This window comes from Nomascus leucogenys, chromosome 4 (genome assembly GCF_006542625.1).
Source record: "Nomascus leucogenys isolate Asia chromosome 4, Asia_NLE_v1, whole genome shotgun sequence".
NCBI lineage: Eukaryota > Metazoa > Chordata > Mammalia > Primates > Hylobatidae > Nomascus > Nomascus leucogenys.
Genome location: NC_044384.1, coordinates 54,615,176 through 54,639,261, shown reverse-complemented (window position 1 = coordinate 54,639,261; position 24,086 = coordinate 54,615,176). Strand labels below are relative to the sequence as shown.

Below are 24,086 nucleotides of genomic sequence, written 5' to 3'. Positions count from 1 at the left end.
GGATTAAAGGGTGCCTGATTGGTTTTTTTGTCAAGGAACTGAGAAGCAGCCAACAGTACAGAAAAACAGAGTTGGGGTTAGAAGAAATTTCATGCTTGTCTCCTTTCCAGCTCCCTAACAGCCCACACGGCTGCCCCATACAGAGCTGCCAGCTGTACAGCAAATGTGTACCCCTCCAACTGAGGCCTACCGGGCCACAGGCGCCATCCTGAGAGCTGTGAGATACCTTGCAATCTTGGCAGGTAGCTACTGCTGTCATAGGCATAATTCTAAAGGTGACCTACGAAACCCCATCAGCTCACCAAATGCAACAATATGAGCAGCTGAAGTTCAACACCCACTCTCCATATTGGCTCCCTTTCCTTTGTTTACTGCTATTAATGGCCCTGAAACTAGGAAATAACCTATGGAAATAGGTCATCAGAGACCTTTTCCTTTGATGTGTGTGAACGGATTCTGTGGAAATAGGTCACGATGCATGTGTGTGCATGGGCAAGCATGAGTGTGCAGGGATCTATATCTTTTTAGGTATTACTGATGACTTTCAGTGCCCTCCATTTGGAAATGCTTTGCAACCTTCATTCAGAAACAGACACCCACATCTGATAATGAACAATCAAAGAGTGAGTGAAAAACCGATACATTAGTGGTACATTCTACCGGAAGTCAAAGGTGAGGACAAAATGAGATCCAGAAGCCCTGCCATTGTATGTCAGCCAGTCACATGGCCGTATCCAACTGGTAGGGCCTCTCTTCCTAGCGTCTCTGTGCTGAGCCTAGGAAGACAGGCTGGCATCCAGTAATTCTCCTTGAATTTTTTTGAGGCCCCTTTAGGGGCAGTGTGTTCTAAAGAGTAATAAGACACTGAATCTTCGATCTGTGGCCTCAGCCACAATCCTCAGCCTCACAGAAAATTAACATCATAAGAAATGTCTAGCACGCTATCTTTGGGGTTTATAAATTAAAAAGTACACTAACTGCCAGTATTTTCTATTCTTGTAAATCAAAGCTGCTAGACACAAGCTAAAACACATGATTTGTCTTTTAATAGCTTAACCCTGAAATTGAGTGACAGACCTGAAGATTTTATCCCAAGTTCCTTAAGAAATGAGAATCCAAAGAATCATGATGAGCTCTTAAAAACTCTGCCTTCCTCCAAAAACTCATTTTTCTTCGAGTTTCTTTTAAATTGTCTTTGTTTTTAGGAAGGCTGATCACATGGAGCCTTGGTAAGTTCCTGTGGCCCCCTCTTTGCACTTGGTAAGCAGTACAGCTATGCTATATTTATGTCCGCGTATGTCCTTTCTAAATACATCTTGAATTTTTGCTAAATTGTGCAGATAATTAAACCCTCTTCATATTTACAGTCTGCTTCATTGGTACCATGAATTCTGTTTTCAGTTACTGTCTGCAAATTCCCTCTCTGAACAATTTCATACTAAGCAATAACACTTCATTTTACATAAGTTTTATCTGATGTCCCCATACAGAGCTGCCAGCTGTACAGCAAATGTGCGGTTCTCAAACTGAGGCCTACCAGGCCACAGGCTCCATCCTGAGATCTATAAGGCACCTTGCTGTCATTGGCAAGCGTTCCCTGCTATCTCTGTGACCATCACTCCACACTGCACACAACTTAAAATCATCTGATTATTAGAATTTGTGGCCCACACTCCATTTTATCCTTTATTTAATCTATCCCCAGATCACACATTTGTTTAAATGTTTTGGCTGGTTTACAAATCATGCAGCCATCTGCACAGTAGGTGTGACACCATTTTTTAGACAAAAGTTATGTTCTAAACAAAGATAAAGTCATTTGAAATGCTTTGGTGTTTGTTATTCTGCCTGGTTCACTTGGACCAACTCTAAGAAATAAATAGAATTATCTGTGTAAATCGATGAACATCTATGAAAAACAACACCCAGCAGAATGCCCAGCTTGCTCCATTACCTACGTTAATACCATGACAGCTGAGGAGAGATGACCTGGCCCACTTCTCATCTCTCCTGTACAGATGGCTATTAAAGAGAAAGTATCCCTTTTGTATGGTCCATGTAGAAACCCTTTATGGGCTTTTCAAATAAGCCAGCATTGCCCACATGAGGGTAGCTTTCTGTTACCATTAAACTGCCCAGATTTCATCTTTTTTAATCCAGCTCTTGATGAAATAAGCCAGTGTTTTATCATATTTAACATCAAATGCTTGTTTCTTAATTCTCTGAATTTTGTAAGCAATCAAATAAAGATGTTTTTTTAAAAAAAAGGGTTCAGTCATCTTCTCATTTAGAATGAACGTAAATCAAGGTTCCAAAAAATCTCAATGATTTTGAGCTTCTTAGGATATATAAACACATATGTATACCCACACATATAGGCATTATTGTTGATCCATTTCTATTCATTCTTTTGAAACCAGTCAGTGAAAGCAAGAGTTTAAAGGGCGACATGGACCTTTCTCTTCCTATGCAAAGATCCATATATTTGGATATTTTCCCTTAGGACATAAAATCCTAAACTACTATGAACCTCAAAATACTGGTTTTAGTCTTTTCTAAAGCAAGTGCACTCAAGCTGAAATGCTTCAGAGGTGATACTGAAAGTCGCAAAACGATAATGCAGATTAGTCACATAGTACACCACCCACTAAAGAAATGAAAGGAAAAGAATGCCATTTGTGACCTTGGGCACCAAACAAATTGCAGGATGTATGAATGCCACCTGCCACAAGAACAGACTAAAATTTCACCACACTGTTAAGAACGGATTTACTCATTCTTTACGCCTTGACATCAGTGACATATATCACGTGTAACACAACACATAGAGTATGTATCTTCCTACATATGCTGGAGAGAGCTTAATCTTTTCCTGGTTTTTTGAAAACCGTGATTATCTATAAAATATTGAGTATTTATTAGAGATATAAATGAAAAGTCAGTATTTTTGCACCAGTATTTTCTTATTAGCTATCCTTTACAATCCCAAATTCTAGTTCTGCTTTTCTAAGAGATAAACATATTTGTTTCTTCAAAATGCTTTAATATTACACTTGATCTGTCAAGGACACGTTTATTAGTGACTATTTCTGGATTTTCCTCTTTTACAAAACGGGGTATTCTGACACTTAGACACAATTTTGCCATTACAACACTGGTCTTTCTAGTCAGACGAAAAAAATAAAATGCATTAAGTAACCATTTCTAAGGATATTTTTATAAATAATCCTTATGTAAATGGCTTGTACCTATTCCATTCATTTTCTCCATCCATGAACTTTGAAAGGGAGGCCTGGAAATGGCCATAGCTATATCCTGACTACTTGTCCTCCAAAGTCCATAACTATAGTAATCAATTCCAAGGATAATGGTATTTCTCCCCTTTGATCATTCCTTTGTCAAGCTGACTGGCCTTCGATGGTGAGTGTACTGCTGGTTGTCTACCACCAGCCGCTCGCAATTTGCTCACTATGTTTCATGAGACAGTTGTTTGTGGCTGTTTGGAACACATTTGTCTCTTTGGGGATTTATGCGCTAGTTGCAATGCCAACCTCCATAGTGATCGAAATTTCTTTCTAACTAAAATAGATAATTAGAGGCTGGTAATTATTGGTCAAGAATTATCAGAGTGAAAAAATTAAGCTTCTCATAAATAGTTCTTGGCAATGTCATCTCTTTATATTATCTCATGCCTAACAGCCCTTTATTCAGAGCACTTACAAATTTACTCTACGCTGTTGAGCCTCATAATTTTATATGAGGCAATCCCTTTGCTGGGTTAAACACATTTAAATTCTCTTGTTTCATCTCTATTTGTGCTAATCCATACCAAAGAATAATAATAATAACAGACAGCTCAAAGAGGAAAATAACAATAAATATTTACTATGCTGATAGAAAAGAGAAGGGTGAATAGGAAATTAAAGCACCTAATATACACTGGTATCTTGTTGTATTCTCAGGTCAAAAGCCAACATAAACTATGTGAAATGAACAAAGGAAGAGAGGAAAAATTTTCTCATTGGCACAGATCTTAAAAGAGGGAAATCTTTTCCCCAGGAAAGCTGTTAAAATGTTTTGTAGCTCTTTTTGTGTGTGTGTAAAGAAGAAAAGAAACCCCTGAATAGTCACTAGTCTGATTTCATACTGAAACTCTCAAAATGTGGTGAAGAGGGAGGTTTTCTTTTTTTCCTTAATAGACATAAGTCAATTCCCTAGTGCATTTTTATTGAGTAATTATTCTTGCAACTCAGACCATGTGTCCACACCTTGCTGCAAAACTGCACTTAAGAAGAGCACCTCTGGTATGTACCTGATAGAAACATTGATGATTTCCCTTTCACAAGTGTCCCTGGCCAACAGCCTGAGACCAGCACATCCAGAAAGATGCGTGGCAGTTGCTTGACACTGAGATAGCACACAAACATAGGTGCCATAGAAGCAAATGCAAATGACTTGAGTAAAGAAGGAATTTAAAGTTACACCTCATTGGGTCGTCTGTAGATCTTGTTTTCCATCAGGTGACATAATCCTTCCTCTACATTGATTGAAATGTAAAACAAAATCTGCGAAAACACTATATACCCTCTTAACAAAAGGAGTAAGAGGCTTTTCAGATAGTCCCTAATCCCCATTCCTCTATTAAATGTCTAGTTGAGATTATTTTTTGATTAGACAAAAAAACACACACAGATACACAGCCTAAAAATACCTACCCTCAATGGAGGTATTTTAGCTAACAAAATAATGCAGCCTGCCTCATTTGAAAGACTAAATAGCACATTGGAATTCTAAAAAGGGGTATCTTAGCCTTTGTGACTCCCTTGGTTTTTCCATTCTCTCTAGATACTAACAGCACGAATGGGGTGTAAGGACTTGGATGCATGGTCAACAAATAAAACAATTAAATGGATGCTACTCATTTGTTTAGGCCTCAAGTGCAAGAGAATTACATATTTTTATTATTAAAGATGGCATGAATATTAAATAACTAGACCCTCTGTGAAAAGGAATGGAATGTGCTTCTGTGATGAAAGGTGAATTGTTAAATGCTCAGGTCCCAAGAGGTAAGTGTCTTATTAATCCACTATAAGGTAGAAGGGAAAAAGCCTTGGGAAAGCACTAATGATGCAAGGAATATAAAATAAATACAAATAGGAATGATATAAAGCAATTTAAAAAGAAGACAAAACAAACTGATTAATGTTTATAGGCAAAATGATACTAAAATTGGAAAATCAAAAAGTCCTGTTATGCTGAACATTCAATTGAAATTCTAAATGTGCAAAAGAGTATTAACACTGTGGTGAAAATATATTCAACATGTTCATCTATGTACTGGGATAAATGATAAATCCAGAAACAAAAATAAGTTTACATTGAATAGAACTAATGATAAGCATGACCGCAAAATTTCACTGAATTTCCCATAAACTGCAAACTTCTAAGAACTGCTTTCATTCAAGCCTATCTAAAAGTGCAGCATGAGGTAGAATCATGAATGACTGACACCAACACAGTCTACTCGAGAAATAAAGAGACAGGAAATATTAACATTTATCATTTGGCAGGAATTCATTTTTTCTAAGCTGCTCCTCTCCTCTAAAAAGCTGTTTTAAAAGTTTATGTAAGGTATTTTTTACAATCTCAAACAGAAGGGAATTGCAAGGAAACATTTGAATCTCTCCTACATGTTGCCATTATCTTCTAATCACTCGCTAAAGTTGTCAACGCTATTGTCACATTGAAGGATATACTATTTAATATATGAGAAATCACTAATAATATTAATACTTAAATCTGGAAAATACAGAGATGAATTGATCAATATTTTAGCTGTTATGTATAAGTTCCGTTTTGCACAAATAAGCTCTTAGTCATTTATAAGCAACAAGCCCCCGAAAGACCTATCATTTGAAAACTATAAAGCACATCCTATTGAAAAATTATCAATTTTCCAACATGCTTTTGAATTTATCTTCATTAATTTATATAAGAAAAATGGAAGTTTTGTTATAGCTTTAATGATCAGAAATGACAGGGGAACAACCTTCCACTAAGCATTCTTAGAATATTTCTAATTAGTATACAATAAAACTTATTCCCCCCTGAAAACAAGTTCATAGTCTAAAATGTTGAATTTTCTTTCCTGTCTTACAGAGTTTTATAGTAGGAGAGTATGAGGTTAATTTGACTTTTTAAATATTATAATTATTTAAGGTATTATGAAATACCACGAAGTGAGTATGAAATAAAAAATTCATAGTATAAAAAACATAAATGAGTGACAAAAATAGCATAAAGTAATAGCAATTGTCATTGTACTAGTAGAAAAATGATCTGCTTGATAAAGTTTAATTGGGTGGTAAAACGCTTAGTGTTATTACTAAGTGCTTACCAAATTAAAAAACATAGGCAGTAATCCGTGAGGAATTAAGAAATAATGGGACAATATGAATACGTTAAAAAAAATCCTTTTGGTTTTAGCCCATGTGATAAATGCAAAATCCCAAAAACAATGGCCTGGAGTAACTTCAGAAATCTTTCCCCAAACCACTTTTATAAAAGTCTATGGAAAATTTGGTGGGGAATAAAAAATGATTACTGAATTCTTTACATGATCTTTATGATCATGATTATTTCCAGGCTGTTGAAACCATACATATAAAACTATTTTATGGCTATTTAAATTATTTATGTTTCCCTATCACAAAAACTCACTACTTTAGATTTTGATACAAAGATGCTTAAGCAACACACAGCAGTGCCATTACCATAATAACTTCTGAAATTAAAACCTGTCTAAAACTCTATGGAAAGCTAACATCCAGTTCATTAACCATTCCTGTTAGTTTTCAATAATGCAAAAATGATTAGAAGTTTAATTTGTTAATCACCTGTGTTTTCACTGGCAGTAGATATATAATCCTCTGCAGAAGTCTAAACTAGCCCTTGCAGAAAATAAAATGTGCTAATACCTTATCAGGACTAATAACAGAAATTTTAAAAAATCAATCATGCCGAGGAAAACATTGATGGTTGAACAATTAATTCATCTTTAACTCTGTTTAATGGTGATACACACAAGTAGAAGAAAACATCTATCTGTAATAAGGTTTAGAGTGTCACTCACCAATCATGTGATTTGCAACATGAACCTGAATATCCCATTCATTGTAGAAAACCATCTGACACTTGATGCATTGATAGGTCTTCTTCTGAGAAAACAAGTATAAACAGAGTTACTTAGACACATGGACTTTTAATTGTTTCTTTGTTTAAAAAACATTTTTCTGAAATGCTGGTCTTACCTATGTTGCTAAGAAACAAACTAAACTACAGGGCCGCTTGGCCCAAGTTCCACGAATTCCTTACTTAGACCTTATGGCTTGATCCCAACAATATATTTTCATTTGCAGACATTTAGAAGAAACAGAAGCACATAATTATGGCATAATATATTTTTAAAGATCCCTAAACTCAAAAACAGAAGGTTTTTAAAACCAGAAGTATTACAGAAATACAGTTTAAAAAAACATGAGTATTAAAAAAAAATACAGAGTTTCGGAAACCAATGTCTTTGAAGATCAGGCACAATTTCATTCTGACCAACATAACTGGGGTGTTGCTTCTAGATATCCATTAGTAATATGGCTAATAAGTTAAGATTCACGGATTCTAGCTAAAATATTTAGAGAGAGAGTTTTCAGCTAAAGTCTACAATTTAAATGATGTTTTAGAAGTTGCTAAGCATTAGTATTTAAATATGTACCTCATCCTATAAGGAAATAATATCATAATGAACATTCTAACACTATTTTATCATTTTACATAACAGTCCTGTGAAGTAGATAGAGCAAGATTTTTTACTATAATTCTTATAGCATAAATGAAGAAACTGAGGTCCAGAGAAATAGAAAGATTTGCCTGATGTCATGGTGCCGTACAGCTGGGAAGAGAAATACGTTCCTTTGATTCTAAATGCTAGTAGGCGCTCTGATTTCTGAATCATAAAGCAGCCATTATAATTTTACATCTTTATTATTGAGTCCCAGTACCTATTAGATGAACTCAATAAATAGAGTATTAGTTGTGTTTTCCAGAACACATACTTACATAAATTCCTTTTTGATGAAACTTAATATTTGTAATTAAAAACCATGTTGGAAGACAAAATAAACCATTATGAAAATAATCCATTTTTAAAATTTCCCAAACATGAGAAAATTACATTTGTAAAATCACATAAATGACATTTTCTTATAAGCATTTTTTACAGAATTATCGTTTCATTTGAAGTCATATAAAATTGTTTTACTAATGGTATTAATAAGGAAATACCAGCCTGTAAATTACAATCAATTTTAAGGAACTGAAGTTCTTTAGAACTTAACAAAATCAAAGTTAATCACAAACATTTAGCATAATTCAAGATTTAAAATTATAAATGCCATTAATATAAATTTTTCCTAATTATTGTAATTTAACATAATATTTTCTTCTGCAACAGTGGACAATATTCCTTGTAAACTACAGAAGTACAGGCATATTTCCATTGGAAGCTGTCTAAATCATCTGACCGTCTTTGTACATTAGGCATATTGCGAACTGAATGTGCTGAATCTAAATCTAACACGGACTTCAAACACCCTGACAATCACCAAGGAAGATTTACTACACTGAGCTGTTTATAAGATGCTTTTGATGGTGACATATAGAGCAACATGTGTTACGTAAATAACACCTATCCCTTTTTTAACAATATTTCCCTTTAGAACTAGTTAGAAAATATTTCTTACTCCCTGATGACCTACATTATATATTGTTTATTAGCATACTTCTAGCATTATTCCTGATATGTGATCTTGTTGAAAAACAAAGAAACATAAACTTAATGGCTAGTCTTTTCTCTTGTTAGCACAGTAAAACATACAATATGTCGAAAACTGTCTCCAAAAATGATGACTGATGAATATGTTGGCAGAATATACTAGGGCTTTTTTTTTCCTAGTCTAATAATAAAGAATAAAATCACTTGAAAAGCCAAAATAATAAAATGCCAGCACTTACTACTATCTTCAAAATGAACTGACACATACAAGTTTTCTTTTATCATTGAATGAAAATGCTTTTGCCACTACTGATAACTCAAACATTAATTCTCTCCACTCATAAAACAGTGTCTAAAATGCTATGTTATATTTTTTATTAACAAAGCCATATTCTTATCTATAAGCTCCTAAATTTATGGCTAGATAAGAATTGACTGTGATCAAAAACAATGAACCATGATTTTAAAATACTGAAGCTTGAACTCTACTTCGCCATATTTTCGCATTTCCCAAATACGAAGCAATGATATGCAAATTGGGATGTGTTAAGGGTTTTCTTTTTAAAGCCATGATGTAAAATTCATTTTTACCCTCAATTTTCAAAACGGTGATGTTAAATGACCTTTAAAGCATCTCCCATTATAATTATAGATTCTTCGCAAAATATTTGAGAGATCCCTGCACACCTGTACACCATCTTTAAGTAAAGGGATTATAACCTCTGAACGGTGTCAGCCTTGGGGAACTCATTCCCTTGGAGGTAAATTTATTCCACCTCTGTATGGCTAAAATTATGATAGAATTCTTCCTAATTCTAGACCCAAATCTGCTTTTGTGCCGCTTTCACCCATTGGCCCTAACTCTAAGCTCTGGTGCCACAAAGAAGAGGTTGGATCCATTGTCTAATATGGCAATTACATTAGCCCCTTTTCAGACTGAACATAGAGGCACAATGTAAGAAATACTTGGAATTACCTCCCTTCCTGCTTACCTATCTCCAGGTCAATGTTTTAAGAAATAGAACCCCAGATGAAGCGCCATACTCCAGGTATGATCTGACCCTTGCAGAGTGCATGAGGATTGTCACCTCCCTTAGGACGATTACTTACATTTATATAAAAGACAACAAAAAAAGTCAAGTGAGATAATTTCTTTTAAAAGCAGATAAAAGTAGAAACAGAACTTCCATTGTTTGGGCCCCAGATTGGCCTTTATCAACGCTTAAGTTGTCAATTTACTTGAAATGCTAATTTAGTACATTTTTAAAAGAGACTTTTTTTTTCATTAGCCTTTTTAAATGTGCTACTTGGGAGTGGGATTGTCATTTCCTGATTGTTCTCTTTTGTTTTCTGATACTGATAGATGTAATTATCAAGGATACAACTTTTTCCTAGCACCTCATTATTTTTGATTGATTTTGAGAACAATTTAAATGTGCCTTTTTGACATTCTTGTTTTCAGTTACACTCTGGTTAAGGTACTCAGAGACTTTTTAAAAAGAACATCTCATAAATTAAAAAAATGATTAGAGATGCTTAATAATATATAGTTTTAAAAAAATATTCTGATTAACCCTATTCCCCTCCATTCCATCCAATAGGACTCAGACTTCACATTTAGTCTTACCAAATTTTAAAAAGTAATTTAAAATAATAATTATTAAAACTTATACTTTGTAGAAATCAAACTGCTTTGATTTCTTTTACCAAAATACTGAATGGATTAAAAAAAAATCAGTGCATAGTAATCCTCAAAAACAGAAAAGAAAAAAAATTAAGTTGTTACCATGCAAGGTAACTATTACATCAATTTCTTTTACTGAAAATTGGCAATGAAAGGGTCAGAAGCACCTTGCTTTTTTAAGGAGGAAGTGTAGGTCGTGCCTATTTGATGAGTGAAAGCTTTTCTTTATAGAAGAATGACAGCAGAAGGGATGACAAAATTAGATATTCACCATTTTGCAATGCCAAATAAAATGGTTCAGGATAATCATTAATGGATGCTGAAACTAGTAGAAGACAGGTTATTCTGAGACACTCAAATTTCATCCTTTGATCATTGCAAAGCAAAAGATATATCTTTACAATACATTTAGCTGATGGTAGTTACTCTAACCAGACTATTTAGCTTAATATCACTAAGAATGGAAATGACATGGCATTGTGTACCTCTCAATGAGTTGCAATATGAAGTATACATCACCAATATAGTATCTTATCTAAAATGTATACTTGAATCTAATTAAGTCTTTAGGCCTAACAATCCAGTTTTCAGTAAATACAAGGATAGGGGAACAAATATTACTATGAGAAAAAAATGCAAATCCAGAATATTCTTTCAGAGAAATGGCCTGTTGTCTTTGAAAAGAGGAACAACTATTACTATGAGGGGGAAAAAAACCCTCAAATCCAGAATATTCTTCAAAAGAAATGGCCTATTGTCATGGGAAAAAAAAGTGAAGAGATGAAAGAGACTGAAAAAGACTTGAGTAAATGTAATGTGTGGATCCTGATTTGGGGGGGAGGGAGCAGAAACAGCTATAAGAAGGCTTTTGAGGCAACTGAGAATAATTTAGATATCAATCTGACTCTCAGCTGATTATTAGATGCTATCGGGACGTTACTGTTACCTTTTTTAGATGTGATAATGGTATTGGGGTCATGTAGGCAAACATTCTTTTTGGTTGGAGATGCATTCTGAGTATTTAGGGATGAAATATTTGCAATTTACTTTCAAAATTTTCGAAAACAACATATATAGTCATATATAAGTAAATGGCTACATGTTAAACATCACAAACTCTAGGTGTATACGTGACATTTTCATAATAAAAACTGGAAAAAATAAATAGGATAATTCATAACATGTAGTTTTTAGAAGCTCAACCTAACCTGATTAACCCCACCTCCGCTATTCACTTTAGACTCCTACACTTGATATGCACCAAAAATAACTTGTGCTTAGTTGTTTTAAGTAGCTTTGCAAACATTTTGGTATTTGTCTGTGAAGTTTTTTTTTTTTTTTTACATAAATCTAATATATAAACTCTAAGAAGTCAGGAACCATAGCTCACATTCATTTGTATAATAAAATAATAATTTTATAAACTGTTTCATACTTTAGTCTATAAAGAACTTGTATGCAAAAAAAAAAAATCCCTTGAAACAGTCCTGTAGGAGTAGATAAAGGAGGGATTATTATCCTCATTTATAGACTAATTAAGTGACTTGGCTAAAGTCATACAGCTATAACCAAGCCAGGATTCTACTGTCTTTCACACACTGGATTTTAACACAGTTTATATTCTGATCATTTGCAGGTAAATTTACAATTACATTTTAGGTACATTTCAAAAGGAGGTTTTCCATATAATTAAGTAGTGCTTTGGTCTTTGACAATGCCAGGAATGGTAGGAAAAGTAACTTATGAGAGCGAAGGAACTGTCTGTAGCCACGTTAGCCTTAGGCTCCCAGTCCCAGACTCTTGACTAAGATTCATAGGATAGAATTGGCTCTTTATTCCCTTAGTCTATTTCAAGATTTTCCCTTTGTCCTCAATGTTCTGCAGTTTTCTTTTTTTTTTTTTTGCCATGTTTTAAACTGTACATTTACATGTATTTGTCTTGCTCAATACAAAAATAATAATTTCAATTTGAGATCTCACTTATGTCCTCAATTCTTAAAATTTTCAGTGATTAAAATCACTCAGTTATTAAGTCTATTTAAGACACTCTCCATTCACTTCTATCAGAATCCTTATTAGACACAGATTGGAGCCTCTCAGTCTATCCTCCATGTATTTTAACTCATTCATATTTTAAGAATCTATTTGTCTTCTTATGTTTTAATCTAGATCATCTTCTCTGTACTCTTAGAAAACACTGATTCTGTCTTCACAGCTGATCAGTCTAGAGTTTATCTTATCTAGCAAAGCTTTTATTTAAAATGACTATTTTTCATTTCCAACATTTCTAGTTTTAAACATTCAAGTGCTTTTGTTTTACTTCTGCTTGGATTTGCTTCATAATTTGTCACTCTTTTCAGTGGAAATCATAACTTCATTTATCTTTCTGAGCTTCTAAACATGCTTATTTCAAAGTCTTTGTCAGACTGTTCAAAATAATTAGTTTCTTTTTTTTTCCTGCTTTACTAGTGTTTGATTCATTCACATACTTTGGAATCTTGGTTGAAAGCCCATTTGTAGTGATTTTTTTTTCTATGTGCTCATTTCTCCCTTTCCAGTAGTTTGGCCATTGGTTCTACTAGGGCATCCCAGGCTACTGTACCAGAGCTGGGTCTCAGAGGGGCATTTGCTGCCTATCTGCTGTGCTGCAGGGATAGAGAGACATTGCAAGGTAAATCACAGAGGCAACACATGGGTAATTCAGTTTTATGTCACAAAACTGTGTCTTTCTTCCTACTCCTTCAATGCTCCAGGTAAAAATCCTAGTTCCTGGTAGTGGCCAACAGAATTACTTTTCCCCAGTCTCTTGCTGTGAACAAGAAATTTCCTCCCAGGGCCTGCTTCAAATAGTGGATCTGGATTTGTCCCATAGGGATTAAATCATAATTACCACTTTCTATTGCTGGAAAATGTTCAGCAGACCCCTGGCTTTAGCCTTAATAACCATGTGGTTTTCTCATTTGGTTTCTGGATCTCAAAGATGAAGAACTGTTTTGGACTTGACTAAGTCCATTTGTTTTTCTATCTTTATATTTTATCAATCATTGCTATATGTTTGGAACATCAAAGCCAAAGTTACAGAGCCATTTTTCCAGCTGTGTCCCATAGCTCTCAGCTCCCTCTATTTCAAGGCTTTTAAGGAAGGACCAGTGTCAGATTTGGTCACAACCCTGAAAACAGGATATTGTACAATGATGCTATAAGGTATTCATTCCAAATATATCCAGCAGTCTTAGTAGGAAAGAATCTTTAGATTTTCTTTCTGTAATACTAACTTGCTATATAGTTAGTTGTGTGACAAATCATTAAATGACCGAGTTTCCTTCTCTGCAAATGAAAAAACAATAAAACCTATATCTTAGAGGTGATATGAAAAGTAAGTGAGAATTATATAAAAATGCTTGGTACCATGCCTACCATGTAGCACAGCTGCACTACACAGTAATTTTTAATGCTTACTTATTTACTAAAGGTACTATTTACTGCCTGTATTACTCTTTATTTGACAGGTTATTATGGGGATGGAATAAAATATGATATAAACTGTCTGTTGTCAAAGGTGAGTAGTTTTCACCCTTTTAAGTGGACTTTGGAACCACATTAAAATTTCTTTCAATTCGAATCCACTAATTTAAATTTCATGACAATTAACAAGGCTTAAACAAATGTTTATTAAATATAGCTTTAAAAATTAGTTGGCCCTCCATATTTGTGGATTTTCCATCTGCAATCAACCTCTGGTTGAAAAATTTGAAAAAATAAAAAATAATACTACAATACCATAAGAATAATCAAATAAAAAACCAATACATTATGACAGCTATTTACATAGCACTTATATTCAGTATCACAAGTAATCTTGAGATCATTTAAAGTATATGAGAGCATGTACATGTTTTTATAAAGGACTTCAGCATCCGCAGGGCATCATGGAACCAATCCCCCATGGATACCAAGAGACGACTAATAACACAAATAAAATCACAAGTTGGTGACAAGGTTGGGTGAATGGGAAGGGAGAAGCAGTTAAGAACGTGTAAAAAGGTTTAAGCTAGCTAGGAGGAAAAAGCTGTTTTCAAGGACTATAGCAATATACATTACCATCCCAAGAACGAATATATTAATCACAAATGCAATATATATTTAAGAGCAGTAGCGCCAGTATTTTGCTGGCAAGCAAATGGATACTACCTGTGAGTGAAAGTAATAAGCCAGCAGCTTTCCACAAATGCTCAGTAACTCAGACATTCTATTAATTTAGCCTAGTCATTTTCTAAGTGATTCTGAATTTGTATGAAAATGTCACTGAAGAAAGAGGAAAAAAATGGTTATTGAAATGTAATGAAAGCCACTAATGATGAGAAGCCCAAATAATTCATTGAAAAACAAATGTATCAATATTCTAATTTGTATTCTTGTGATAGTTAAAAGGATGCTATTGTCTTACAGTGGTGGTTAATGTCCTGATAAGAAACCATATAACACTTTACATCATGCCTGGCACACGGCAACACCTCAACAACCAAGAGATATTAACTGTGATCCCTAAACTCAAGGCATTACAATATAATTGGGGAAATAAAACACACAAAAATTAAAGTGTTTTAAGTATTTTGCCTAAATGACACGGCAAAGCAGTTCAGAACCAAGTGCCTATTTTGGTGTATTGCAAAGAGAAGACAGAACATGTCAGAGAGTGACAGATTAATGTGGTCTGGAAGAGCTAGAAAAAACTCACTGGGAGAGATAGGACTTGATGTGAGGTCTAAAATGGGAATAATTTTCTTGAGTTTGAAACTGTTAGAAGGCCTGGTGTGGTGGCTCATGCCTATAACCCCAGCATTTTGGGAGGCAGAGGTGAGAGGATCACTTGAATCCAGGAGTTCAAGACTAGTCTGGGCAAGGTAGCAAGACCCCATCTCCACAAAATATTTAAAAATTAGGTGTAGTGGTTTGTGCCTGTATTTCTAGCTACTTGGGAGACTGAGTCAGGAGGATCACTTGAGCTCAGGAGTTTGAGGCTGCAGTGAGCTGTGACCATGCCATTGCACTCCAGCCTGGGGGACAGACTGAGTGAGATCCCATCTACTACATGCCAGCCCAGTTGCTTACAGTTGGTGGGAAATAGAAAGACAATTCAGAATAGAGCCAGGGTTAAAGAAGATTGCTTCTGGCCAACTAACTAGACAAGAAAAGGAAGAGAAAAGAAAAAACCTATAGATACTTGTTTTAAATGACTGAGTTGCAATTTTTATAGTACCAGGGAGAAAAAATATTTATTTAAGTATATTAAGTATATTTATTGACACATCCAAAGCTCATGTTGAATTGTGATTCCCGATGCTGAAAGTGGCCCCTGGTGGGAGGTATTTGGGTCATGGAGGTAGATCTCTCAAAGTTTGGTGCTGTCTCTGCGACAGTGAGTGAGTTCTCACGAGACGTGGTCACTTAAAAGTATGTGGCACCTCGCCGCCACTCTCTATTGCTCCCGTTCTTCCCATGGAAGATGCTTGCTCCTGCTTTCCCTTTTGCAAGAGTAAAAGCTCCGTGAGGCTTCCCAAGAAGTGGAGCAGGTGCTAGCGCTGCAGAACTGTGAGCCAATTAAGCCACATTTCTTTATAAATTACCCAGTCTCAAGTATTTCCTTATAGCAATGCAAGAATGATCTAATGCATTTATTTTAACAAATAAAACCCTAAACTCCATGAAGATATAAATTTAAGCTACTACTACGTTTATAATTGAGTAAAAAAATTGAGCCATTTTTAAAATGTTTTATTGAATTCCCTTTAAATATTAGATAAAATAGTATTAAAATATTTTATTTTCAAAGGTATCCCCAATAGTCAAAAACCAGGAAATAATTGAGTGGAGTCTTCAGAAGAATCTGACAAGTATGCATTAAAAACAAAACTCAGTGTTAAAGATGGAGTCATTTCCATGGATCATACCAAACACGTCTCATGGAAGGAATTTACTACCTTGAAGTTTATGAATAAAGAGTCACTTTATTTCTAAGAATAATGTTTACTTTAAGTTTAAAATTAATAAAGAACAAAAAGTAATCTTTTTTAAGTTCAAAATTGTCTCCTAACAAATTTTCTTCAAAATTTGTCTTTCTACACACTTGAACTCATTGATGTCTCACATTAAACACCGAAAAAACTGTGCCGAAGTTTCCCACGGAGAGAGATGCTTTATTAGGCTTACTCTCCTCATTCACATTTTGGAGTCTCTTCCAAGGGACCAACTCATGTCCCTCCCTACACAGTCCACTGAGATCTTCCAAATAAGGTATCTTCATCTAGATCATCTCATTTAATGTTATGGGTTCAGTTGCTTTTTATTTCTATGCCATAAAAAATCTACCTGAATAAAATCTCCCATAGTGTTGTCCACAGAGTAGGCAGTCAATACATTTTGTTTACTGACTGTTGAATGGACAATCTAATGAGTCATTCTAAATCCATCACCCTCATTCATAAGGTACCACCTAAGACTGGTCTATTTCTTCTTGCAAAACTGCCTACCACCTTACACAGCACCAGAAATCAGTGAACTGGAAGAGGATGAATAACAGACTAAATTGATGCTGTAGTGAAGGTAAAAAAAAAAAAAAAAAAAAAAATTACCGGAGCATGTGCTAATTATTGTTGAGCTAGGAAAATAAATTTGTCTCTTGTTACTCATGGCCATACTATTTTGTTAGTTCCTATTTGAAGACATTTACAATTCATAGTAAATTCTAGTTAACTTCTTACACTGACTGTTTTATAAATGTTCATATCATTCAAGAAAGGTAAGAAATTGAAGGTGGGAAAAGATGGGTTTAAATAATCACTCTTTTAGAAACAAACCTGAGAGAGAAAAGAGAAGTCAAAATTTGGGGTTACACAAAATTAGGGCCTATTTTCCTCATCAATTATTGTGATCATCTGATTGCTTTCATTAAAAAGCATTGAAACTTCCTTCTGTTTCACTGTTACCAAAATAAGGAGCCTATGGCTGATAGATATCAAGGATGGACAGTTGGAAAGGTGAAGGAGTAGCGACAGTATGTAAGCACACTGCATCACCATTAAATCACATCACATGCCCAGAGAGACCCCATCCAGAAGAGTGGTAGTATGACTTATAATCCCACCATAAACTAGGGAAAAAATTATTAGGGAGAATAAAGTATTTTAGAATCCATTAAGAAATACTTTCCTAAGTATATAGTTTCTGTCCTAAAACAAATTAGATTGGTTCATTAACTTTCTATGAGTACTTGGTATCATTTAATAAAAAGTCATCACAAATTTCAAAAGGATAAAACAGACAAATTTTTTACCTCATTTAAAAAATTCTCTTATAATTCATTTACACATTGTATCAGAATTATTTCAATAAAACTGATCCTAAACAGCTATAAGTTCTTTAAGGCTAGGTAGAAGGCTCTGTCTTATTCATTTTGTTTGTTTGTTTGTTTTTTAATTTGTTTGTTTTTTGTCTGAGACAGAGTCTCGCTCCATCACACAGGCTGGTGTGCAATGGCACGATCTTGGCTCACTGCAACCTCCGCCTCCTGGGCTTAAACAAGTCTCCTGCCTCAGCCTCCCGAGTAGCTAAGATTACAGGCATGAGCTACCTCGCCCAGCTAATTTTTTTTTGTATGTTTAGTAGAGATGCGGTTTTGCTATGTTGGCCAGGTTGGTCTCGAACTCCTGGCCTCAAGTGATCCGCCCACCTCGGCCTCTCAAAGTGCTGGGATTACAGGTGTGAGCCACAGCCACCGTGCCCGGCCCATTTTGTATCTACTGCAATACATAATTAGTTACACATAACAAATTAATATGTAAACGACTCATACCTGTTCACTGTGCAATAAAAATCTTTGCTTCCTTCTACTTCTCTTTAGATGACAGCTCCTGTGCAGTCCTAGTCATTCTCTTTTGTTTATATCTCTAATGTATCCTTCCAGCTAGTCTTCTGTCAAAGAAAGACTTCGTGTTCTGGTAGTTTTTGTGTCTTACCTACAAAATGTAGTTTGTCTTATACTAGATCATTTCATTTATCCATGTATGTGCCCAAATTACCTTTGTCCTTTATAACTTTTATCTCCACTGAGATATTTTAATGCATGTCCCCCCTTCTCTTAGCAGTTCTTACTTTGCTTCTCTCTTTCTCCATATTCTCATTCTGGGTTTGCCTTTTCTCATCCATCCATTCCACTTGAACAGCTTTCCTACTGAGGCATGTCAGACCACCCTTCTCTTCTCCTTCAAATTACTTCTAAAACCCACCTGCTTCAAAAAGCTTGCTAGCAATTACACCCACACAATGCCGTGGGTGCTGACTTTATTATTCCTGTTGTTTGTACTCTTAGTAAATTTTTTAGGACAGAGGTGTGTTTCTTTCACTTTACCTATTCTAGAACATGCTGTGCAATTACAATGTATACAAATGTGCAAGTGGTAGGGTTCTTTTAACCCCTTGATTTAACTAAAATTATCTGGATTTTTCAAAATCTTCCCCATTCATTATCCCGAAAATATCTTTTTGAAAAATAGGAAAAAATGCCCCCCTACTCTTTGCATTTCCAAAGGTAACAGCCAAGCTTATATAGAGTATTGTGGAGTCTTAGGATTGAAAGGGACAAGTAAGTTCATCTATCTCAAATTTCCTCACAGACAATGAAACAGATCCAGAGAGATGGAATGACCTTGCCCATGACTCACAGAAAGTGACCAACCTAGCAAGCCTAGGACCCCAGACTGCCATGAACACATCCACATGTACATGGTGTGACGACTCATTTTCAAAAAGGAGCTGCTATTGCCACCTTGGCTATCTGTGATGCTTGCAACTCATCGGGGCTCCTTGGGGCACAGGACTGCAGGATCCACTCTCCAGCACTGCCTCTCCATTGCCAGTTCTTGCTACTAACCGCTGCCTTCTTGGAGGGTTTTCATTTCCCAGTGTACACTTTCAGCATAGAATGTGCATATTATATTCAAAGGTTTCCTGTCACTTAAGTAGTAATGTCTTAGTTTTCTCTTAAGCGCTCACACCCAGCACACTGCCTGACAGAGAGCATTTGTGAAAGAGTGCATGAACTACACAGAAGTGAACGAATGTGAGCTTTTTATATGTACACCTAAAAGTAAATGTTTTCAGAATATCATGATGGAGGGAACCGGATTGCTGTCATCAAACACGCCTAGATTCTGCATCATACAACCAGGTATAACCTCTTAGTCCCCCTTCAGATTATCCCAGAAAGATTAAACTGCAACACTGAAAAAGTTCTGCATAATTGTTACTGATAATATATCGTATAAAGCTAGAAATTCTCCAAATAAAAAAATGTCTAAGAATATAATCTGGAAAAATAGGGGGCCCTTTCCCAACTAGGCTTCTGCTCCTTGAGAACATTCTACCACAGTATATAATATGAAAGGTGAGAAGTGTTAAGAAAAGGATAATATCAAATTTGACATCTTGCAAGGCAAGCACCGTGATTTTTTTTAATTTTCTTTAGAAATCCAGGTGACAAATCATTCTTTTAAAAGACATGTTGGAATATCACTGTTGAATAGCCTTACTAGACATGTAAACATAGTCCTACTTCTAATCCTGCCAGCTCTTCACAGTCTTAATATATATAGGAGTCACTATTTGAAGATATATTTGCTTTTTATAGGTTTAATTCTTTACTGAGAGAAACATGAAGGAACAACTATGTTTGCCTTTTGTGCCCATCTATGAACAACGCTTGCCACACATTTGAAACTCAATTAATTGTTGAATAAATGAATGAATGAACTAGACTCAATCTAAACAGCATTTTAAATTTTGTATAACAAAATAATATCAATCTAGCCACAATTATGGTGCTAAAAGAATCTGTTTTCCATCAAAACTATTTTAATTCTCCAGTCCTAGTAAGTACAGATTTTAAGCTTAGGGAGTTTCCTGCCAGTTTTTCAGCTACTTTATCTGGTCATTTAGTTTTCCCTCCCTCCCTCCCTTAAACTCACCTTTCTTTTTTTCCTTTTTTCTGTTCCTCCTCTTACTTTCTCTTTCTTTTTTGAAAAAAAAGAACTTTATCAAGCATGTGGTCACTGCTTATAATTATCAATTTCTAGATATATATCAATAGCTTTGTCAATATTGCTATACCAAATTTAAAACATTTAAAACTAACTTGTTACATTGTTTAGATTAATTTGAGTTTAGTTCATTCATTCATTTATCCCCCACACCCACCTCAGCCTCCTGAGTAGCTGAACTGCTGGCACATGCCACACACCACTGAACCCATTAAATTTCTTTAAATTTTCAGTAGAGACGAGGTCTTGCTACGTTGCTTGGACTGTATCAATAGCTTTTAATACAGCTTATTTTTGCTTCCTTACTAAGCCAAACTTAAATGTAAAATTCCAAAGATAATCCTTAGATCTATCTTAAAATTAATGTTAACAGCAGACTTTGTCAAGTTAGATTTAATGATGCCACTTCGACTTCTAAATGATGGTATACCTTTGTGTTGAAATATCTCTCAATTGCTTACTTATTAGTAATTTTTAAAATATAAGTTTCTACTTTTTCTTCTTTTTGAGACAGTATCTCGCTCTGTCACCCAGGCTGGAGTGCAGTGGCGCGATCTTGGCTCACTGCAACCTCCATCCCCCAGGTTCAAGCGATTCTTCTGCCTCAGCCTCCTGAGTAGCTGGGACTACAGGCGTGCACCACCACACCTGGCTAATTTTTGTATTTTTAGTAGAGACACGGTTTCACCATATTGGCCAGGCTAGTCTCGAACAACTGACCTAATGATCTACCCACCTCGGCCTCCCAATGTGCTGGGATTACAGGCGTGAGCCACGGCGCCTGGCCAAGTTTCTATTCTTAAAATAAAGAGGTTATACATCTAAATTACAAATCGTGGCCAAAAAGAGAGACAATTTTTACTAGGTTTTCCCCCCAGTATGTAAATACTGTGTATGTGATTCATACAGGGCATCACCAGTGGATTTTAGGCAAGGAATAGCCCTTTCAAATTAACTGCTTCTCAAGCTGCTTATTTGTTTCCTAGGATTAGAGGGTGGAAATCCTTATTTTGGTATTCACTTACTAAACCTTTCATGTCCAATTTTTACTTGACTTAAATGTTATTTCTCCAAGATGTTGTTAACTCCCTTGCAATCCAATAATACTATTGAGCATTTTTCCTTTCTTAACTGTGATTACATTTGTCAGCTATATGCTCATTTATTTATATGCGTTTCTACCTTTTATATGTATTGTTTCCTGACACTATCTCTGACCTCAAATAAAGTAACATTTTATTTCTGTGGTCTTTACATTCTTTTTGCTCCTTGATTTTCATTGCCTCTAAGTTTTAAGACTAAATTATGTTTTTTCCACTTCATCAACTTTGTGGAAATATGATTCCTCATTTAGATGCACTTGACTGAATAAGCCATAGTCCTAGCATTAGATGAAATAATTCTACATTATAATAACAAATTAATTGAAAAAATTATGTAAATAAATTATATGTATACATACATACATACATACATACGTACATACATACATAATAGGGAATAGGGATATGTGTAGATTACATACTATATAAATGATTTATCACATATGACATTGGTAGTGTGCTTCATGTTTAGTAAGAACTTTCATAGACTATACCATCTGCTTTTCATGATACCTTATAAAGAGGGTAAAGTATGTTGAATGCCCATTTTAGCAATGAGGAAATTGAAGCTTAGGAAGGACTGGCTGAGATCACATAGGTGACCCTGTCAACTGTTACATGAACTCATTTTTTTTCTCTAAAGACAATCTTTCCTTCTACTATACTATGCTGCATATCCTTAAACTCCCCATGCCCACAGCAGCAATCTCCCTGTAACAAAAAATTTACAGACTCAGTTAAAGGCTTGCTTATGTAATACAATGTTTAATTCAATAAAATAAATTATTTGCCTTGATATGGGGATTTTTATAGGACTTTGCCTGCCACTCAATCTCTTTATGACATGAAGTGCATAGTATATCACATACTTATGAGGTGTCTAATGTTCTATTCATGTGTGGCTCTGAGAACCTGTACTATTATTTAGTTTTTAGAGAAATGCTTCCTTCTTTGTTTCGGTTTCCAAATATTTTAATTACCAGGCTTCAATTATTTATAAGTGTTTACAAAGAACCTATGGCATGAAAGTAACTAACCTGAGACCCACGGAGGCTACCAAGCCAAAGCCCAGCCTCCGCCCCTCTCCAGCTCTCTGACCTTCTCTGCCACGACTCTGTCCTCTGCTCACTCTGCTCCAGGCATACTGTCTCCCTGTTCTCACACAAGCTTGCCAGACATACATAGAGGAGAAAGACATGTATCCAAATAACCGTATTTGTATAAAGCTTCTCCTCTTTACAAACCTGATAGCTAATGCCTTGTACATGGCAGGAATTAATAAATCTGTTATCACAAATTGAAGTACCAGATGAGGAATAAAAAAGTTCATGCTAAATGCTAATATTCCCCAAAGTGTGAGATATATACCCATTAAAGTGTAATACATGGATACTGCTCTAATAACAATAACAAAAGAAAAAAGATTAACTGAGATGCTAATGTCTTTAATACCTCTACAACACTTAATAAACTTGTAGTAATGAACAGGTTTCAGGCTCAGAGCCTTTTGTGGGTTAGAATATAGGGCTAGAAATTTTAGAATATTATTTTGTATTCATTCTTCTATTTATGGTGAATGATACTGATTATATACTTAGGGTTCTAAGTTTTTGGGTTTTTTTGTTTTTATGTTAAAGATTAAATGCTTATAGAGCATTGGTAACATAGGTAATGTATAAAGAGTTAACTGTTAAACCTGTATACCTGGACTCCTGCGTAGCTTCCTATGCAGCCCTCCCAGACAATCGTTACTCTTTCTCTAAATTTGCATTTTCCATATTAATAATGAGAATAAATATTTTCACATGTTCACTGGACCTTCATGTTTCCTATTTATGAAATTCTGTTCATGTTAATTTCCCATTTTCTTAGATGGCAGTTTGCGTTTTTATATCAGTTTCTGGCTGTTTCTTACATAGTTTTGGAAACTATTAATTTTTCTAATTATGTGTTATAAATTTGTTTTATAATCCTGTAGCTTTTGTTTTCACTCCCTGTATGATAACGTTTGGTAAACATAAATTATTTTTAGCGTTGTTGGACATATTTTATTTGTGATTTATATTGTGTGGTCTTGTTTACAAAGTCATTCCCTTATAGAAGGTGATAAAAATATTCTTTCATTTTACTAAAAGGTTTATGGTTTTGCCTTTCATACATGTCTTTAAACCACCTGGAACTAATTTTTATACATGTCAGTAGAGATTCATTTTATTTTATTCCATATAGATAATGAGTTGAATAGTTTATCCATTTCCCCACTAATGTGCAAAGGCAGTTCTACTCTACACTGAATTTTATACATGTAATATCTTTTTTGGAGAAATCTCTGTGTGGTTCTGTGGACTAACACTGCATAATCCTAATTACTGCAG

General features: G+C 34.9%; 1 protein-coding gene across 5 annotated transcripts in view; it reads right to left on the bottom strand.

Moving 5' to 3' along the window:
* Window positions 1-24,086, bottom strand: part of ZNF521 (zinc finger protein 521) — a 290,706-nt gene that overhangs the window by 126,591 nt on the left and 140,029 nt on the right. For all 5 annotated transcript variants that reach the window (XM_003261988.2, XM_030810630.1, XM_012506409.2 and 2 more), the window contains one exon: window positions 7,133-7,217. In XM_003261988.2, coding sequence (XP_003262036.1) covers window positions 7,133-7,217 — 85 coding nt within the window. The remainder of the gene's footprint in view (window positions 1-7,132; window positions 7,218-24,086) is intronic.